At 35.4% G+C, this 16,616-nt stretch overlaps 1 protein-coding gene across 1 annotated transcript in view; it reads left to right on the forward strand.

Moving 5' to 3' along the window:
* Nucleotides 1–16,616, forward strand: part of EPHA6 (EPH receptor A6) — a 1,373,534-nt gene that overhangs the window by 937,278 nt on the left and 419,640 nt on the right. The window contains exon 5 of the mRNA XM_044666934.1: nt 5,736–5,898. Coding sequence (XP_044522869.1) covers nt 5,736–5,898 — 163 coding nt within the window. The remainder of the gene's footprint in view (nt 1–5,735; nt 5,899–16,616) is intronic.

Below are 16,616 nucleotides of genomic sequence, written 5' to 3' on the forward strand. Positions count from 1 at the left end.
ACAGGGAATATATTATACATTTATGGATAGGAAAGGAATTTATGAGTCAACAAGGAAAAGAAATCATTGTGAAATGTGTAATATAGGATTAATAACTGTGCCATGTTGGTCTGGGGCAACCTGTCAGTTGCCCTGGTTGGAATGTTGACAGTAGCATGAGACATAGGGCAAAGCACCAACTACCAGTGGGACCAAGCATATATAAAGCCCTGGAGACCCAGAGCTGAGTTCTTTTCTTCCCTGACTTCTCCCCAATCACTCACTTATCCCTTACCCCCTGGGGCCCAGGTGGCAGGAATGAGAATGTGGGTAGCTTAGGCCTAGAATAGAGTGGGATTTAAACCAATCCTGCAGAGAAATTTACCAATACTATTAGTACAACTGGCAAATCCTTTAGTCATTGATCAACTTTATTTATTATTCAGAGACCACTTCAATCTGACCCAGGGCTGCCTGCCCTGGGTCAGCAGAAGACCTATTGGCAACAAGACCTATTGGCAACCTTAGTCAGATATACCTTACATCAGTGATTCTCAAAGTGGGCGCCACCTCCCCCTGGTGGATGCTGCAGTGATCGGGGGTGGGGGGTGGGGGAGGGCAGTGATGGCCACAGCTGTGTTTATCTTTCCTATTAATTGCTTTTAAAATTTTTAAAAATTAATTTCCAGGGGGCTAAGTAATATTTTTTTCTGGAAAGGGGGCGGTAGGCCAAAAAAGTTTAGGAACCATTGCCTTACATCCTTAGATCTCAGTACTTCCTAACCCTCTTTCCACTGCCTTGTTCCTTTTACTCTGTTATCAATGAACCCCTTAGGCTTAACCCTGAGAACTCTGTGGTTATAAATGTAAAATGGATAATTTTAAGCACATTAAATTGAAAAGTGTTTTTTAATAAATGCTGCCAAGATCAGAAAGAACATAAAAAATTGAGAAAAAAATTATAGACAGCCTCTCAAAGGTCTTAGATCTAAAATATATAGAAAATTTTGTCAAATTTATAAGAATAAAAGCCATCCCCCAAATGATGAATGAGCAAAAGATATGAGTAATTTTTAGATGAAGAAACCAAAGCTACATATAGATGAATGACAAAATGCTTTAAATCATTACTGATTAGAGAAATGCAAATCAAAACAATTCTGCAATATCACTTCACCGAACAGATTGGCTAAAATGTCAAAAAGGCAAAGTGACAAATGTTGGAGGGAATGTGGAAAAACAGACTCTAATGCACTGTTGGTGGAGCTATGAACTGATCCAACCATTTTGGAGAGCAATTTGGAATTACACCCAGAGATTTTAAAAACCTTTGATCCAACGATACCTTTGTTTGATCTGTTTCCCAAGGAGATTAGGGAAAGAAGAAAAGAACCCATATGTTCCAAAATATTTATAGCAGATCTCTTTGTGGTGACAAAGACTTGGAAACTGAGGAGGTGTCCATCAACTGGGGAATGCCTGAATAAATTATGGGATATGATTGTGATAAAATGCTACTGCACCATAAGAAATGATGAACAGACTGGTCTTTAAAATTTTTTTAAAGAACTACATGAGATAATGAACAGTAAAATGAGTAGAAACAGGAGAACATTATAAACAACCACAGGATTAATCCTGGAAGAATAAACTGTGAAGGTTACCTCCATAAAATGAACAGAAAGCTGACATATGAAAGACTAAATTTATATGTATATGTTGGCCACCTTGAGGATCTCTTTTGTGATGTGGAGAGGATGGCTAGGGAATGGAATACTTGTGGATTGGATTTATTATGTAAATATGAAGAAATGTAAGCTAAATGCAAAGGAGATTTGTGGTTTCATTTATGTATTATCTTCTTTTTCTTTGTATATGGAAATGCTTGTGTAGTTTTGTAAACTTTGGAAGGAAAAAAGAAAAAAAAAGAAAATCACTTTGATGGCTTGAATAGAAGACAGATTATAGTGGAGAGAGACTTTTGAGGCAGGCTGACCTACTCAGCAAGTGACTTCAATGACCCAGGTGTGAGGTGATGAGGGAAGAGAAAGTGGTGGATTATAGAGATGTTGCAAAGGTAAAATCCACCTGACTAGAAAACGGATGGATGTATGGATATGAGAGTAAGAGAAAGCAAGGAATCAAGGATGATGCCTAAGTTGTAAGCAAGCCAAGGAACTTAGGAGAATGGTGTTGTCCTTTATAGTAAAATAGAACGTAGGAGGAGGGAGAGCTTAAAGGGGAAGGTAATTTCCCATTTTGGCCATGTTTAGTTTAAGATATTTATGGCACATTCAGTTCAAGATGTCTGGAAAGTAGTCAAAGATTCAAGTTTAGGGATTAGCAGAGATGTTGAGGCAGGGTAGGTAGATTCATCAATAGCCATCATATAGATGGAAAAACCCTTACTTAATCTTTCCATCATTGCTAACTATAAACACATCTTTTTAGCTTTTGTAGCTAAACTCCTTAAAAAGACCTTCTAAAAACATGCTTCCATTTTCTCTGTTCTCACTCTCTTCCTTACAATCTAGCTTTCAGCCTTATCTGCTCTCTCCAAAGTTACAAATGATCTGTTAATTGCCAAAATAGTGTGTTTGGCATTCAACTTGTATCTTTCAATGGTCTTATACCTTACCCTCTGCTACGTATTCATTCCAGTAACACTGGCTTCTCTTGCTATTCCATGAACAAGAAGCTCCATCTCTTGATTCTGAACATTTTTTCTGTCTGTACCTCATGTCTGGATTGCTCTCCCTCCTTAGCGCCAACTACTTACTGACTTATTGGCTTTCTTAATACACAACTAAAATCTCATCTTTTATTGAAAGCCTTTCCCACCCCTCTTAGATCTAGTTCTTTAACTGTGATGATAAGTATTTCATATTAATCATGCGTGTGTGTGTGTGTGTGTGTGTGTATGTGTATCCTCAACACTTAGTCAATGTCCGAAAGATAATAAGCTTCTAATAAATGTTTATTAATTGATTATTCATTGAATTAAGTTATGGAAGATGATGAGATCACCAAGTTGAACTAAAATATAGAAGCAACCCAGAACAGAATACCAAGAGGTAGCCATAGTTAGAGGGTAGGATCTCAATGCGATCCACCAAAAGAGGCTAAGAAGACAAAATCACATAGGTAAGAAGAGAACTCTGAGATATGAGAGTCAAAAACCTAGAGAAAAAAGAATATCAAGGAGGAAAGGGTAACCAAAGGTTACAACATGGTAAAGAAGACTTAAGAAAATGACTGACAATTGATTCAACTAGGAAAAAACAAGACAGTCTTTGCTCTTAAGGAACTCACATTATAATAAAGGAGACATGGAAGGTTTCAGCTACAAGTCAGATTAAAGCATCTCAGAATTCTTAGGGTACAAGAGAAAAGCAATTGTTAATTCCCTCTTTTTAATATCATTTTCATTGATAAAATCTTATCTATTTCTGTTATTGGACCATTTGATATTGAGCAGGAAACACTGCTTTTCCAAAGGCTCTTGGGTTCATATCCCTGGACTGTATTCATCAGGCTTTGAATGGAGATAATGTAGTAATCAAGGTAGTAATCACAAACTTAGTATGGATATAGGATTGACTAAGCCTATTACAATTTAATTTATGCAAACTCAAGATATCCACCAGTCTCGGGTCTCCTAGGTAACTGAGATTATTGGTGGGAACTGCCATGCCCCACAACTTTATTTGATCTTTTTATTTAAGTAATGTTCTAACCATACATCTTTGTGTAATCTAAGGTTAATAAAGTTTAATTATTTAAAAACAAACTGAGAGTTCAATTTAACTAACATATATATATATATATAAACATATATACATATATATACACCTTCTGTATACAATGAGCTGAATACACAAATGTATTACAGTCCAAGTGTACAAATGATTACAATCCAAGAAAGAAAATTGTTAAATACATAGGAGAAGTAAAAATTAGTATCAGTGGCAGTATGTTATGGTAGATAGATCCTTGATTTTGGAGTTGGAGGAATTTCTTATAAATTTTTAGCTCTGACACTTATTGATCTTTCCTCTCAGGGAACTAAGACTATTTGTGTCTTGGGTTTTTCATCTGTAAAATGGTGGTAAAAATAATGACATTATAGATCTTTAGAGTTGTTATAAGGAAAACTCATAAATCTCAAAGCACTATGGAAACCTAAGTTATTATTACATGAAATCTTTGTATCTGGGATGGATAATTTCAGTGAGGAAAGAAAGGCTTCATAGAGAAAGTGGCATCTTAGCACTGTCTTAAAGGATTTGGATGGAGGTGGTGGGGAAAGGGATTCAATTCAAGTGTGGGAGATGGTTTGTTTAAATGCAAAAAGGCAAGAGATAGTCAGATGAGATCCTTATAGAAATTATAGAGATTTAAAATATAACCACAGAATAAATAAATAAATGCCATACATAGATTTTAACTAGGCTATTTCCTTCTTTTTGTTTTTTTTCCTAAATATATTTTTGTGGCAAATGCTTTTAAAATTCCCCATATTAAGCATTATATCAAAATTATTCTAACATTGTATGTATGTTGCATATAGTATTCCCTTTTTGCCCTGGGTAACATCTCCTTTGACGCATGAAGAAAATTCTGAAGGAAACTTTAAATAAGTCTGGCTCTGAATTTGAATGAATTATCCATCCAAACTCATAATCATATTTCAGGCTCCATATTAAAAATAAATAGAGACTGTAGCAAAAGAGTAGGAAAAATATTTTTCAAATATTTTGAAATTTTTTTCTTTACTCCTTTATTCACTATCAACTCAAATATGGATAAATGAAATCGAATGTTCTGTTCTGAGTCTGTAGTCAGATAAGTTTAAGTACTTGAATCAAACCCAGCAGAATGATTTAGCAAATTGATTATCTTTTAGTGAGATAAGAGGGACAAGGTTATTTAGCAATTAAGGCAGGAGCCTGGGACTAAAGTCTCCAGTCCTGACACTGATTCACTCTATGACCACGGGTAAGTCATCGTTGTATACCTTCAATTCTTCTTCATAAGATGGATTTCCAAAAAAGAAACCATCTGGCCTCATATTGACCATTTAACTTGCAAATCTTGAAAATGTCAACAGTCATAGGTGAGAGGACAGTTTTCCCACAGGGCTATTATTTTCATTGTTATATGTCCAAACTAAGTACCTACAATTCTTGTCAGCAGGAGAGAAATAAATTCAGAAGTAAAGCAATTAGCTCAGGGAAGACGTTTTCCAATTGATAAAAATTAATTGATTTTTCCTTTTACCTACAGGTCTACCCACGGATAGCGCCGGCATTTTGGCACTACCTGAGGGTAGAAGTGAGTAGCGGGTCCTTCAGTTCTCCCACATTTATCCTTTTTTTTATTCTGCCAGTTTTTATTGATTTCCTCAGTTGCCCATTTTGCCAATCTCCTGCAGTTACCATTATGTTTGAACATGCTCTCACACTAACCCCATCCTTTGTGAAGAATATAAATCCAGCTCACCCAACCAAAAATACAATTAACATTTTTATGTGCAATGAAATCAGCTTTCTTAACACATTTCTAAATCAAGGCCATGTCATACACATCATGATAATAACAATTTGCTAAGTAACAGAAAACCATGCTTGCACCTTGTTTGATCTTAACATTCACAGAATAACCCCTGACTGAGCTTTGCTTTGGAATGTGCCTCATGAAAAACTAATATAATTCTGTTTTGTGTCTTCTTTCTTTTTTTTCCCCCTCTTTCCTAGGAACATGAACAGCTCAGCTATTCTTCTACAAGGTCCAAGGCCCCCAGTGTTATCATCACAGGTCTCAAGCCAGCCACCAAATATATATTTCACATCCGAGTGAGGACTGCTGCAGGATACAGTGGCTACAGTCAGAAGTTTGAATTTGAAACAGGAGATGAAAGTAAGTTCTCACAGGCCCATAAACTGAAAGGTAAATTTAGTAGCCTCCCAGCATGTCTAGACATCTGAAAATTCATTCTTTCTCCTCAAATACATTTGTCTTCATGTGGATCCTGGCATGCGGATTTCAATCAGTAATTTCATAGGATCACAAAATCCAGCATAAAGTTCTTTGCTGTCCAAAGCATGCAGTCAAATGCCAAGTCAAATTCAATTTCCTTTATGTGTGGTGCTACAAGTATGTCATATAGAGGAAGGAATCCTGGATTTATAGACAAAGGACCAGGGTTCAAAACTCATCTCTTTAGCCTTGCATGATCTTGGGCATGTCACTTTATCTCTGAGTCTCAATTTCTTCATCTTTAAACAAAGAAATTAAACAAAATGGCCTGTATCATCCCTTTTAGCTTTAAATCTATTATTCTATGTATCATGAACTAGAAAGACACTAGAGCAAGTGTACTAATATCCTAGCACTAGCAGAGTATCATAGTATCATTGAAAGCTTGGGAGAGAACATGATTTAAGGACGTAGTTCTCTATTATGTAACCAGTTGTTTGTTAGCTCATTCATCTCAATGAAGACAACCATTTCTACATTATTGGTTCAAGAAATAAACACACAGGAAATATATCAAGCAGGCTATATAGTATAGTTACTTTGTCTCATATCTAAACTAAAATGATCCTAAATTGTCTCACTGGACTGAAAAACAGATTGGGTAATCAAATAGAAGAACATATTCCAGGACTATGAGTGAAAGTGATACTTGGAGCCAGTAATACTTACCAATTTCAATACTGGCACAACAGTAGCTCTTTTCTGCTTTGTTTTTATTTTTACTTCCTTCTCTCTGTCTCTGTCTCTGTCTCTGTCTCTCTGTCTCTCTCTCTCTTTCTCTCTCTCTCTCTCTCTCTCTCTATCTCTGTCTCTCTCTCTCTCTCTCTCCTTTCTCATTACTTCCTTTATTTGGCAAAATGAACTCAATGTTATGGAGATAACCTGTGAGCCTTTTGCCATTTCCCTCTTAAGAGTTCCCATGCCAATAATTGTAATGATGTAATGATAAATCTCAACCTCTTCAAACTAAGATAATTACTGTTTTATGGTTATTCAAACACAGACAAAATACTCATGTGTTCTTCATGAATGTGTATGGAATAAAGAGTTGTAGATTTAAATGATTACAAGTGTTTCTTGATGAGTTTATGCAGACCTATTGATTTTTTGGTGTAGGAGACTCCAGGTGTGAAAATTTCCTCCCTCTCCCGAAACAAATAAACAGCTTCATGATTCAATGGAAAGAGCACAAGCTCTGGAGTTAGATGCCCAATTTCAAATCCTTCCTGTCTCTTACTACTTTGGCAATTGCCTTAACCTCAGTTCTGCCTCTTCAAAATGAGAAGTTTGAGGGGATGGGTGGGTGGCTCAATGGATTGAGAGCCAGGCCTTGAGACAGGAGGTCTTGGGTTCAAATCTGACCTCAGATACTTCCCAGATATGTGACCCTGGGCAAGTCACTTAACCCCTATTGCCTAACCCTTACCTTAGAACCAATACACAGTATTGATTCTAAGATAGAAGGTAACAGTTTAAAAAAAATGAGAAGTTTGGGCTAGAGAGCCTATGTGGTGCCTTCCATCTCTAAATCTGAGCTCTAGTGAGCTCATTTTTAACTTAAAGCCTTAGAGAGTTGGGGGTGGGCAAAGAGGGAATAAATGCTTTGTCTTGAATACCATAGCTAATATGTGTCAGTTAAAGGACTAGAACTAAGGTCTTTTTGATTCCAAAGCTAGTCCTTTATTCACTCTACCATTCTGCTGTCTTTTGTAAACTTGAGTAACATGTCAGCCCTTTTCTGCAGTTTGTAATCTCCTTAATAAATTGTTGCATCTTTACCTTCAGCCTTTATGAGAGAAAAATTACTCTTTTCTTTTTCATAGTAATGTGACTAGAAAAGCTTTCAAGTGTCCCTTGATTGAAAGGTGGAAAGATAAGTACTTCTTTGCCTTGAGAAGGATGATACACCAAATAATCCTTATCTAATAATTCCTTTTGCCAAATGAGAGTTAATAGTTAAGTATCCCTAATAATACTGTCATCACTCTGGCCTTACCTATTTCTTGGCCCAAAAAGTTGCAAATTATAGCAGGAAAAGTTTTACTTGACAGTAAATATAATTTTCCCCCTTGTACTGAAGATTGACAATCAAAAAGCTACAAACACCCACTAGGGATATATCTCTCCACATCTTTTCTAGAAGAAAGGAAATGGCTTTTCTAGTGACAAAGATTTCTTGTGCCTAAATGTAACCCCAGTTATAGAATCATAAAAGAACATTTGGCCAGAGGAAAACATGATCAATAAGTACTACTGGGATGCATGCAATGTATTGTGATATTGTCTTGTGACAGGTTGAACCTATTTACTGGGTAATCTAGATGACATGGTGGATAGAATGTCAGACCTGGAGTCAGGAAGAGTTCAAATCTGGCTTACACACTTAGTGGTATGACCCTGGGCAAGTCACTTATGCTGCTTCAGTTTCATCTGTAAAATAATAATAGCACCTACTTTCCAAGCTTGCTATACTGGTAAAATATCAGTAAAGTTTTAGGAAACCTTTAAGTATATACCAGCTAGCTATAAATTTGATTCTGTATTAGGGAAATACTGAATTTTATTAAGTATGAAAATGACTTGGTTAAATTTGCACTTTAAGAAAATAGCTTTGGCTGCCATCTAAAGAATAGAGTGAAGATAATAAAGATGCGAAGTAGTCAGAACAATTAAGGGATGATTGTAATAGTTCAGATGACAGGTTATAATGACCTGAACTGGGATGAGGTTATTATGTCAGTGGAGAGAGGAGAATGAATGCAAAAGATGTAATGGAGGTAAATTGTACATGATTTAGCAACTGATGGGGTATGAAGGTGAATGAAAATGAAGAAGTCATCTGAGGTTGCAAAGCTGGGTGACCAGAAGGATCGGAAAGTTTAGGAAAAGGGATAGATTTTATTTTGGACACAATGTTTTTGTTTTTTTATTATTATTTAAAACCCCTACCTTCCGTCTTGGACAATACTGTATATCGGCTCCAAGGCAGAAGAGTAGTAAGGGCTAGGCTATGGGGGTCAAGTGACTTGCCCAGGCCATCACCAGTTTGACCTCAGCAACTTTAAAAAACAATGACAATAAAGATATAGTTAGCTTTGATTTTTATAAAAGAATAGGATCACAAAGTCATCAAGTTTTAGAAGTGGAAGGACTTTCAAGATTAACTAATCCAATCCCTTGCTTTTTTCAAATAAGAAAACTGAGTCCCGAAGTGGTTAAATGATTTATCCAATATCACATAGGTATTAAGTGGCAGAGTCAGAATTTGAAATCAGGTCCACTAAATTAAATTCCAGCACTGACTAGTCAAAAGGACTAATTTAGCAATATATTAATATGCTAAATAGAATGAATATTTTTTATATATTCAGATGTAATTATTCTATTTGATCCAACTTCTAGCTTGGTCATCAGCCTACAGTGACTACTGGACAAAGAAATAAAGAAAACAGAGTTCTCTGATTTATATTTTGTTTCCATTTTCTCTGATGAGGAAAATTTTCTTTGCAAGGAACCGAACAAATTAGCTAATGGAAAGTCAATCCTCAAGATAAATAGAGAAATACTAAATTAGAACCTAGTCTTCCTGAGTTTAGGTCACTTGAGTCATATGATCCACATGCTAGGCTACTGAAGGAACTGATAGATGTGATTACAGAGCCATTTTAGGTAATCTGGAGAAGGTCAAAAGTATATAGTCTGCCAATGACCTTGATTTTATTAACTGGGAAATTTTTAGGGCTTAGTATTAAAAGGATGCTTGGTAAAATTCTAAAAATGAATAAGTAATCACAAGAGTCAATGCAGCTTCATTTAGAAGAGAACATTCCAGACATGTGATTTCCTTGCTGACAGTTACTAGAATATCCTTTTTAAGGTTAATGCTTTCTTCCTATTGATTATATCCAATTTTTTAATCTATATTTTGTTTGAACATATTGGTTTGTGTGTTGTCTCTTCCATTAGACTGTCAATTCATTGAGAGCAAAGACTATCTTTTGCCTTTCTTTGCCTATCTGCAGTTATAGAAATGATTCTGGCACATGTAGGCACATAATAAATATTTGTTTACTAGTCAGTAAATACTAAACTAGAAAGTAAATAGAATGCTATAGATACAGTTTATGTGATTACAATAAATCATTTGATAATATCTCATACTATTCTTGTGGACAAATGAGCTATAAATTAGATATGAATTTTTAACTCATTGGATGACTGCACTCAATCAAAAAACAGAAGTCAGTAGTTTGATGTTGACTTGGGAGGAAGGAGAAAGTCTGTAATGGAGAGCTGCAGTGATCTATGCAAGTCTCTGCAATGCTTAACGTTCTAACCAAAGGCTTAGATAAAGGCCCAGCATCTATGCTTGTCAGATTAACGGATGACACAAAGTAGAAAGGAATAACTAACCTATCAGAGGGTGGAATCAATACCCCAAAATATATAGGGCTATATAAATGTAGATATATAGACAAAGATAGACGAGAACCTTTGGTCCAATCTTACTATATAAAATGTCATAGGAATAAACATAAAGGTTTATAGTTATGTTCAGAATGCTATTTTATGAGTACAAAATGGAGAAGATTTAACAAGAAAGCAATTTGTCTGAAAATGATCCAAGGGTTTTAATGGACTGCTAGCTCATATGAATCAATAGTATGATGTAGTAGACAAAAATATGACCTTAGATTTCAAAGAAGCTAAGTGGCCAGAACCAGTGAGATGATAGTTCCAACTATGCTCTGCCTTCATTAGACCATATCTGAAATATTATGCTTTCAAGTACCACATTTTAGGAAGGACAATGATAAATTGTAGAGCATCCATATGAGGGGAACTAGAATGGTAAATAACCTTGAGGAAGTACCACATTAGGATCAGTTGGAGTAACTGGAGATAGTTATTGCGGGACATTATAGATAACTATCTTCAAATATTTGAAGAGATATATTATCATGTGGAAGAGAGATTAGATTTATTTAGCTTAGTCCCGAAGGCAGAACTAGACACAACAGATGGAAGATACAAAGGAGTAGATCTAAATTTTAATGGAAAGAAAAACTTCCCACCAATTTCAGACATTAAATTGTGAATTGTCCCTCCCTAGAGAGAGATTCTGGTAAACAAGAAGGCTCTTAATGTGAAGAGCAAACCAACTATGTACTAGATCCCAGTAATATTTGCATCAGATTTGTGTTGCTTGAATGAAAGGAAAGGAAAATCCAACTGCTTTGCAGTGATTCACTATTTCTGCTATTGATTTCTTGTATCTCTAAGAAAACAATTGAGAACAAAGGAAATAGCAAAGGTTCCTAAAGCACCAATAAAGTAATCTACACCTGAATTCTACTTGAGAATCTAATCTGATGTAATTTAGTAAAGATAATCTGTTATAATTATATGTGGATTTAAGAAGTAACACCAGAAAAATAATTGCATAAAGAGAAGGAGAGTCAGTGAATTATATTGTTATAATTTTATACTCCATCAAAATGTTATCTTGTTTGCAAATTTATCCTTTGGGTGGCAGGGGGGAAATAGCTATAACGGATTTATAAAAACAATTGTTTTACACATACAATTCCAAATGAACAAAATGAATCCAGCTAAACCTTCTAGACTGCTACTAACTTCAGGGGGATATTTTGCCTTATGAACTGTTTAAATTTATGATCAAAATGTAAAGAGAACCATTGTTATGCTGTCTTTTAATTAGGAGTGTACCTCTTCTACTACCCTATAGGGAATTCTAGTTACCTAAGAAAGTTCATTTATTTAGCAGTTTCCATTCTCTCCAAGATGACTAATTATACTTTATAATTCTAGCTTCATTAATGTACTATTCTTCCTTTAGCTATCTAAAGTCATATTGTAGAAAAAAGCCAATTTTTAAAAAATTATAAATCCACATCAGCTAAAAACTGACAAGACACTGAGAGTTGTATCACATGATATGATGATGAATAAGAGATAAACATGACAGTTTTAGAAACCGAATTGTCAATTACAATCACTAACAATAGTTTTAAATACTAAATCTTAGACCGTGTTTAACAAAAGAAAAATTAACAGAAAGAAAGGCAGAGAAAATGAGCAAAAAAAGAAAGATTAAATTCAATCAGTTGCTTATTTTAATGTTTGTATCTTTTTAGAGTAATGATATCAAACTAAACAGAAATGGGGACCAGAAATCAGTATATCAAATTAGTTTTAAAATGTAATATCTTTGTTATTGTTTAGTAGTTTCAGTCATATCAGACTCTTCCTGACCCTATTTGGGGTTTTCTTGGCAGATACTGGAATGGGTTGACATTTCCTTCTCCAGTTCATTTTACAAATGAAGAATTGAGGCAAACACAACTAAGCAACTTGTCCGGCTAGTTAAAGTGTCAGGCAGTAAGAGTCCAGATTTGAACTCAGAAAGAAGAATCTAATTAAGTCTACACTGCCCATCTTTAGATTTAATCACCAAAGGTGAGAGCACCTTCCAATTCTGGGAGGTCCTAGCCCACATGTGCTAGAGTGAGTAACAGTCAGAATCAACAGACCATCCCCTACGCTTTCTATGAGAAAGTGTCTATTGTGATTGGACATGAAGGCTAAGGGAAGGCACTGGAAGTGATATCTGTGGCCCTTCCAAGGAGGGAAGGGGGAGTGAGGCTGCAACTGGTGTGATGAAGGAGACCTGAGGGAGCTTCGCTGGTTTGTGACCGAGATTGTTCCACGTGGTAAGTTTAAAGACTTAATCTTCCTGAACTTCTATTGGGAAACTTCCTTTTATAGACTCTGTGAGTGGAGTTTGCTCCATTCACCTCTGGGCCTCAGGCCCTTTAACCCTCACCTGAGTGTTAATATATATCTGGACTAATCAGTGAGATAGATTCTTTTTTTTATTAACATTTATTAATATTTATTTTTTAGAAAAGTTAACATGGTTACATAATTCATGCTCTTACTTTCCCCTTCACACGCCAAGCTCCCCGCCCCCATGGCTGATGCGTATTTCCACTGGTTTTAACACGTGTCATCAATCAAGACCTATTTCCAAATTGTTGATAGTTGCATTGGTGTGGTAGTTTTGAGACTACCTCCCCAATCATGTCTGCCTCAACCCATGTGTTCAAGGAGTTGTTTTTCTTCTGTTTCCACTCCAGTAGTTCTTCCTCTGAATGTGGGTAGTGTTCTTTTCCATAAGTCCCTCAGAATTGTCCTGGGTCATTGCACTGCTGCTAGTACAGAAGTCCATTACATTCGATTTTACCACAGTGTACACAGGTCTCTGTGTACAATGTTCTTCTGGCTCAGCTCCTTTCACTCTGCATCAATCCCTGGAGGTCTTTCCAGTTCACATGGAATTCCCTCAGTTTATTATTCCTTTGAGTTTATTATTCCATCACCAGCATATACCACAATTTGTTCAGCCATTACCCAATTGAAGGGCATCCCTTCATTTTCCAGTTTTTTGCCACCACAAAAAGCACAGCTATAAATATTTTCATACAAGTCTGTTTATCTATGATCTCTTTGGGGTACAAACCCAACAATGGTATGGCTGGATCAAAGGGCAGGCATTCTTTTATAGCCCTTTGAGCATAGTTCCAAATTGCCAATCAGAATGGTTGGATCAGTTCACAACTCCACCAACAATACATTAATGTCCCAGTTTTGCCACATCCCCTCCAGCATTCATTACTCTCCCCTTCTTTCATTTTAGCCAATCTGCTAGGTGTGAGGTGATACCTCAGAGTTGTTTTGATTTGCATTTCTCTAATTATTAGAGATTTAGAACACTTTCTCATGTGCTTATTGATACTTTTGATATCTTTATCTGAAAATTGCCTATTCATGTCTCTTAACCATTTACCAATTGGGGAATGGCTTGATTTTTTATACAATTGGTTTAACTCCATATATATTTGAGTAATTAGACCCAAGTCAGAGTTTTTTGTTATAAAGATTTTTTCCCAATTTGTTGTTTCCCTTCTGATTTTGAATACATTGTTTTTCTTTGTACAGTAGCTTTTTAGTTTGATTTATCAAAATAATTTATTTTACATCTTGTAATTTTCTCTAACTCTTGCTTTGTTTTAAAATGTTCCCTTTCCCAGAGATCTGACAAGTAAACTATTCTATGTTCACTTAACTTATTTATAGTTTCCCTCTTTATATTCAAGTCATTCACCCATTCTGAATTTATCTTGGTGTAGGGTGTGAGATGTTGATCTAAACCTAATCTCTCCCATATTGTTTTCCAAATTTCCCAAAAGTTTTTGTCAAATAGTGGATTTTTTTCCCCAAAGTTGGGAACTTTGGGTTTATCATAGTGAGATAGGTTCTTAATGTCTTTCTCTCTTCTCTCATGTAAATAAATTTACATAAAAGTCAATTTTGATTTGAGATTATTCTTAATTGAGGATTGATAATAGTTCAATCCTCTGTCTACCACCTTTAATATATTGAACCCATAAAACCTCTTTTTCTCCCTTACATTTTGGCAACCACCATAAAACCCCTTTTTCTCACTTACATTCCAGACCCTGCATTTTATCCACTGTGCCACCTAATTGCCCAAAATATAATATTAATTATATTTTATTATGCTTTTATTTATTTTGTTAAAGATTTCCCAATTATATTTTAATTTTGTTCCTACTATTCTAAAGAGTGTTGTAGGCCACATGCAGCCCATGTCTAACTTTTTTTTTCTTTGTCTTAGGGCATTTACATGTTTTATACATCAATAAAGAGAAAAATAGTTGTATATGATATATAGATCAGGCTCATGTTTCCAAGATATCCAATCCACAAATCTATCCTACAAAATACCAACAGTTTTTTTTAACCAGAGATTTCATCCTTTTAAGAACTCCCTTACTACTTCAGATCTGCAAATTCTATGTAGCTTTAGAGTTGTCAGAGACATAGAGAAGTTAAATGAGTTTCCCAATCACACAGCCAAGTAAGGGCCAGAGGAAGGACTTGAACGTAGGTCCTCCTAACTTTAAGATCAGTTCTTTATCTCCTACTCTATGTTGCTTCTCATACTAATAAAATAATCTTCTAAAATACTACTTTCATAATGTCACACATTTGCTTAAGTCTCCATTGACTCTCCCTTGCCTACTTCACAGAATCTCAGAGTTGGAGAGAATCCCTTCTAGAACATCTTCTGCATTCATTTGAATTCTTTAAATCTTCAATTAAAGACCACGGGAAATGGATTACCTCCCAAGGCAGCCCATTCCATTTTTTTAGATAACTAATTTCTTTAAGTGTTTCCTTATATCTAACACTAAATGACTAAATGACTTCCAGTCATTGTTCTAGTAGGCATCTATTACCTTGTAGTCAAGTAAAGCAGGTTCAATCTTTCTCTTCTGTCTGATAGCCCTCCACAGGAAGACAGTGTTCCTGTTCCCTCAAATGATATCTTTACCAGGCTAAACAATCCAAGGTTCTCCTTTAAGTGATACTTTAATGACATGATGTCCATCATCACAAAGTGGAGTAAGGCAAGGCAATGGATATGTATAAATAAAAGATAAATAAACCTGAAAAACCTATGCCAATCTACTAACATTGCTGCTATCATTCAATGCCTTCACTACCTACCTCTTACCAACTTTTCTAGTCTTATCTCACACTTTCATATTCCCTCATAAGTCCTTTCCTATTCCTTCAATACCAGTTAGTCACTTTTTCCTAAACTCTTTTGCCTATTTCTTCTTCTAGAATGTAATTCCAATCTCCTCCACCCTTTTTTTAGAGCATATTCATCCTTTCATGCCCAGCACAAATGTTATCTTCTCTTTGAAGCTTTTTTGATAACTCTAGCTAGAAGTGATTCTTCCTTCTTCTGAACTCTTCTAGTATTTTGTGTATATTATTGTCCTGGCTACTTACGCATAATATTTTGTACTATGATTAGTTTAGTTTTATAAGCTTCTTGTATCACAAAACAGGTTGATATTTCTAAGAGGGTAGAGACTCCATAGATTAGAATATAAACTCTTCTGGGCAAGGAATTTTTCATTTTGTCTCTGTATCCACAGATGCCCACAACAGTGCCTTGTTTATTATATAAACTTTATAATTTGTTAGACTGAATTAAATTAAATGTCTAATTCTTCTTTGTAGCTCCTACAATTCTTAGCACAGTTCTTTTTTTCTCAATGGGTATGCTACAGCAAACAATGACTTGGTTTGCTACAGATTTATGTTATGCAATCTCAATTAGGTCCTCATGGCAACAAGGCAATCCTTTACACCTATTCTGCGTTCAAGTCTTTCCCTACCTGAGTCCATCCTCTTCTCAATTATCAAGTTGATCTTAAAGTACAACTTGAACTATGTCACCTGAATATCTAATCATCTCTGGATACTCCCTATTACCTCCACGATCAAATAAAAGATCATCTTTTTGACATCCAAAGCTCTTCCTAAACTGGCCCTTTCCTGCATTTTTATTTTTCTTATACTTTATAAATCTCACACATTTTCTGATCCCATTATATTGACTTCATTTCTGTTCCTCAGACTAAACATTCCATATTCTAACTCTGGCCATTTTCTCTGATTGTCTCTCACACCTG

The sequence above is a fragment of the Gracilinanus agilis genome, chromosome 3 (genome assembly GCF_016433145.1).
Source record: "Gracilinanus agilis isolate LMUSP501 chromosome 3, AgileGrace, whole genome shotgun sequence".
NCBI lineage: Eukaryota > Metazoa > Chordata > Mammalia > Didelphimorphia > Didelphidae > Gracilinanus > Gracilinanus agilis.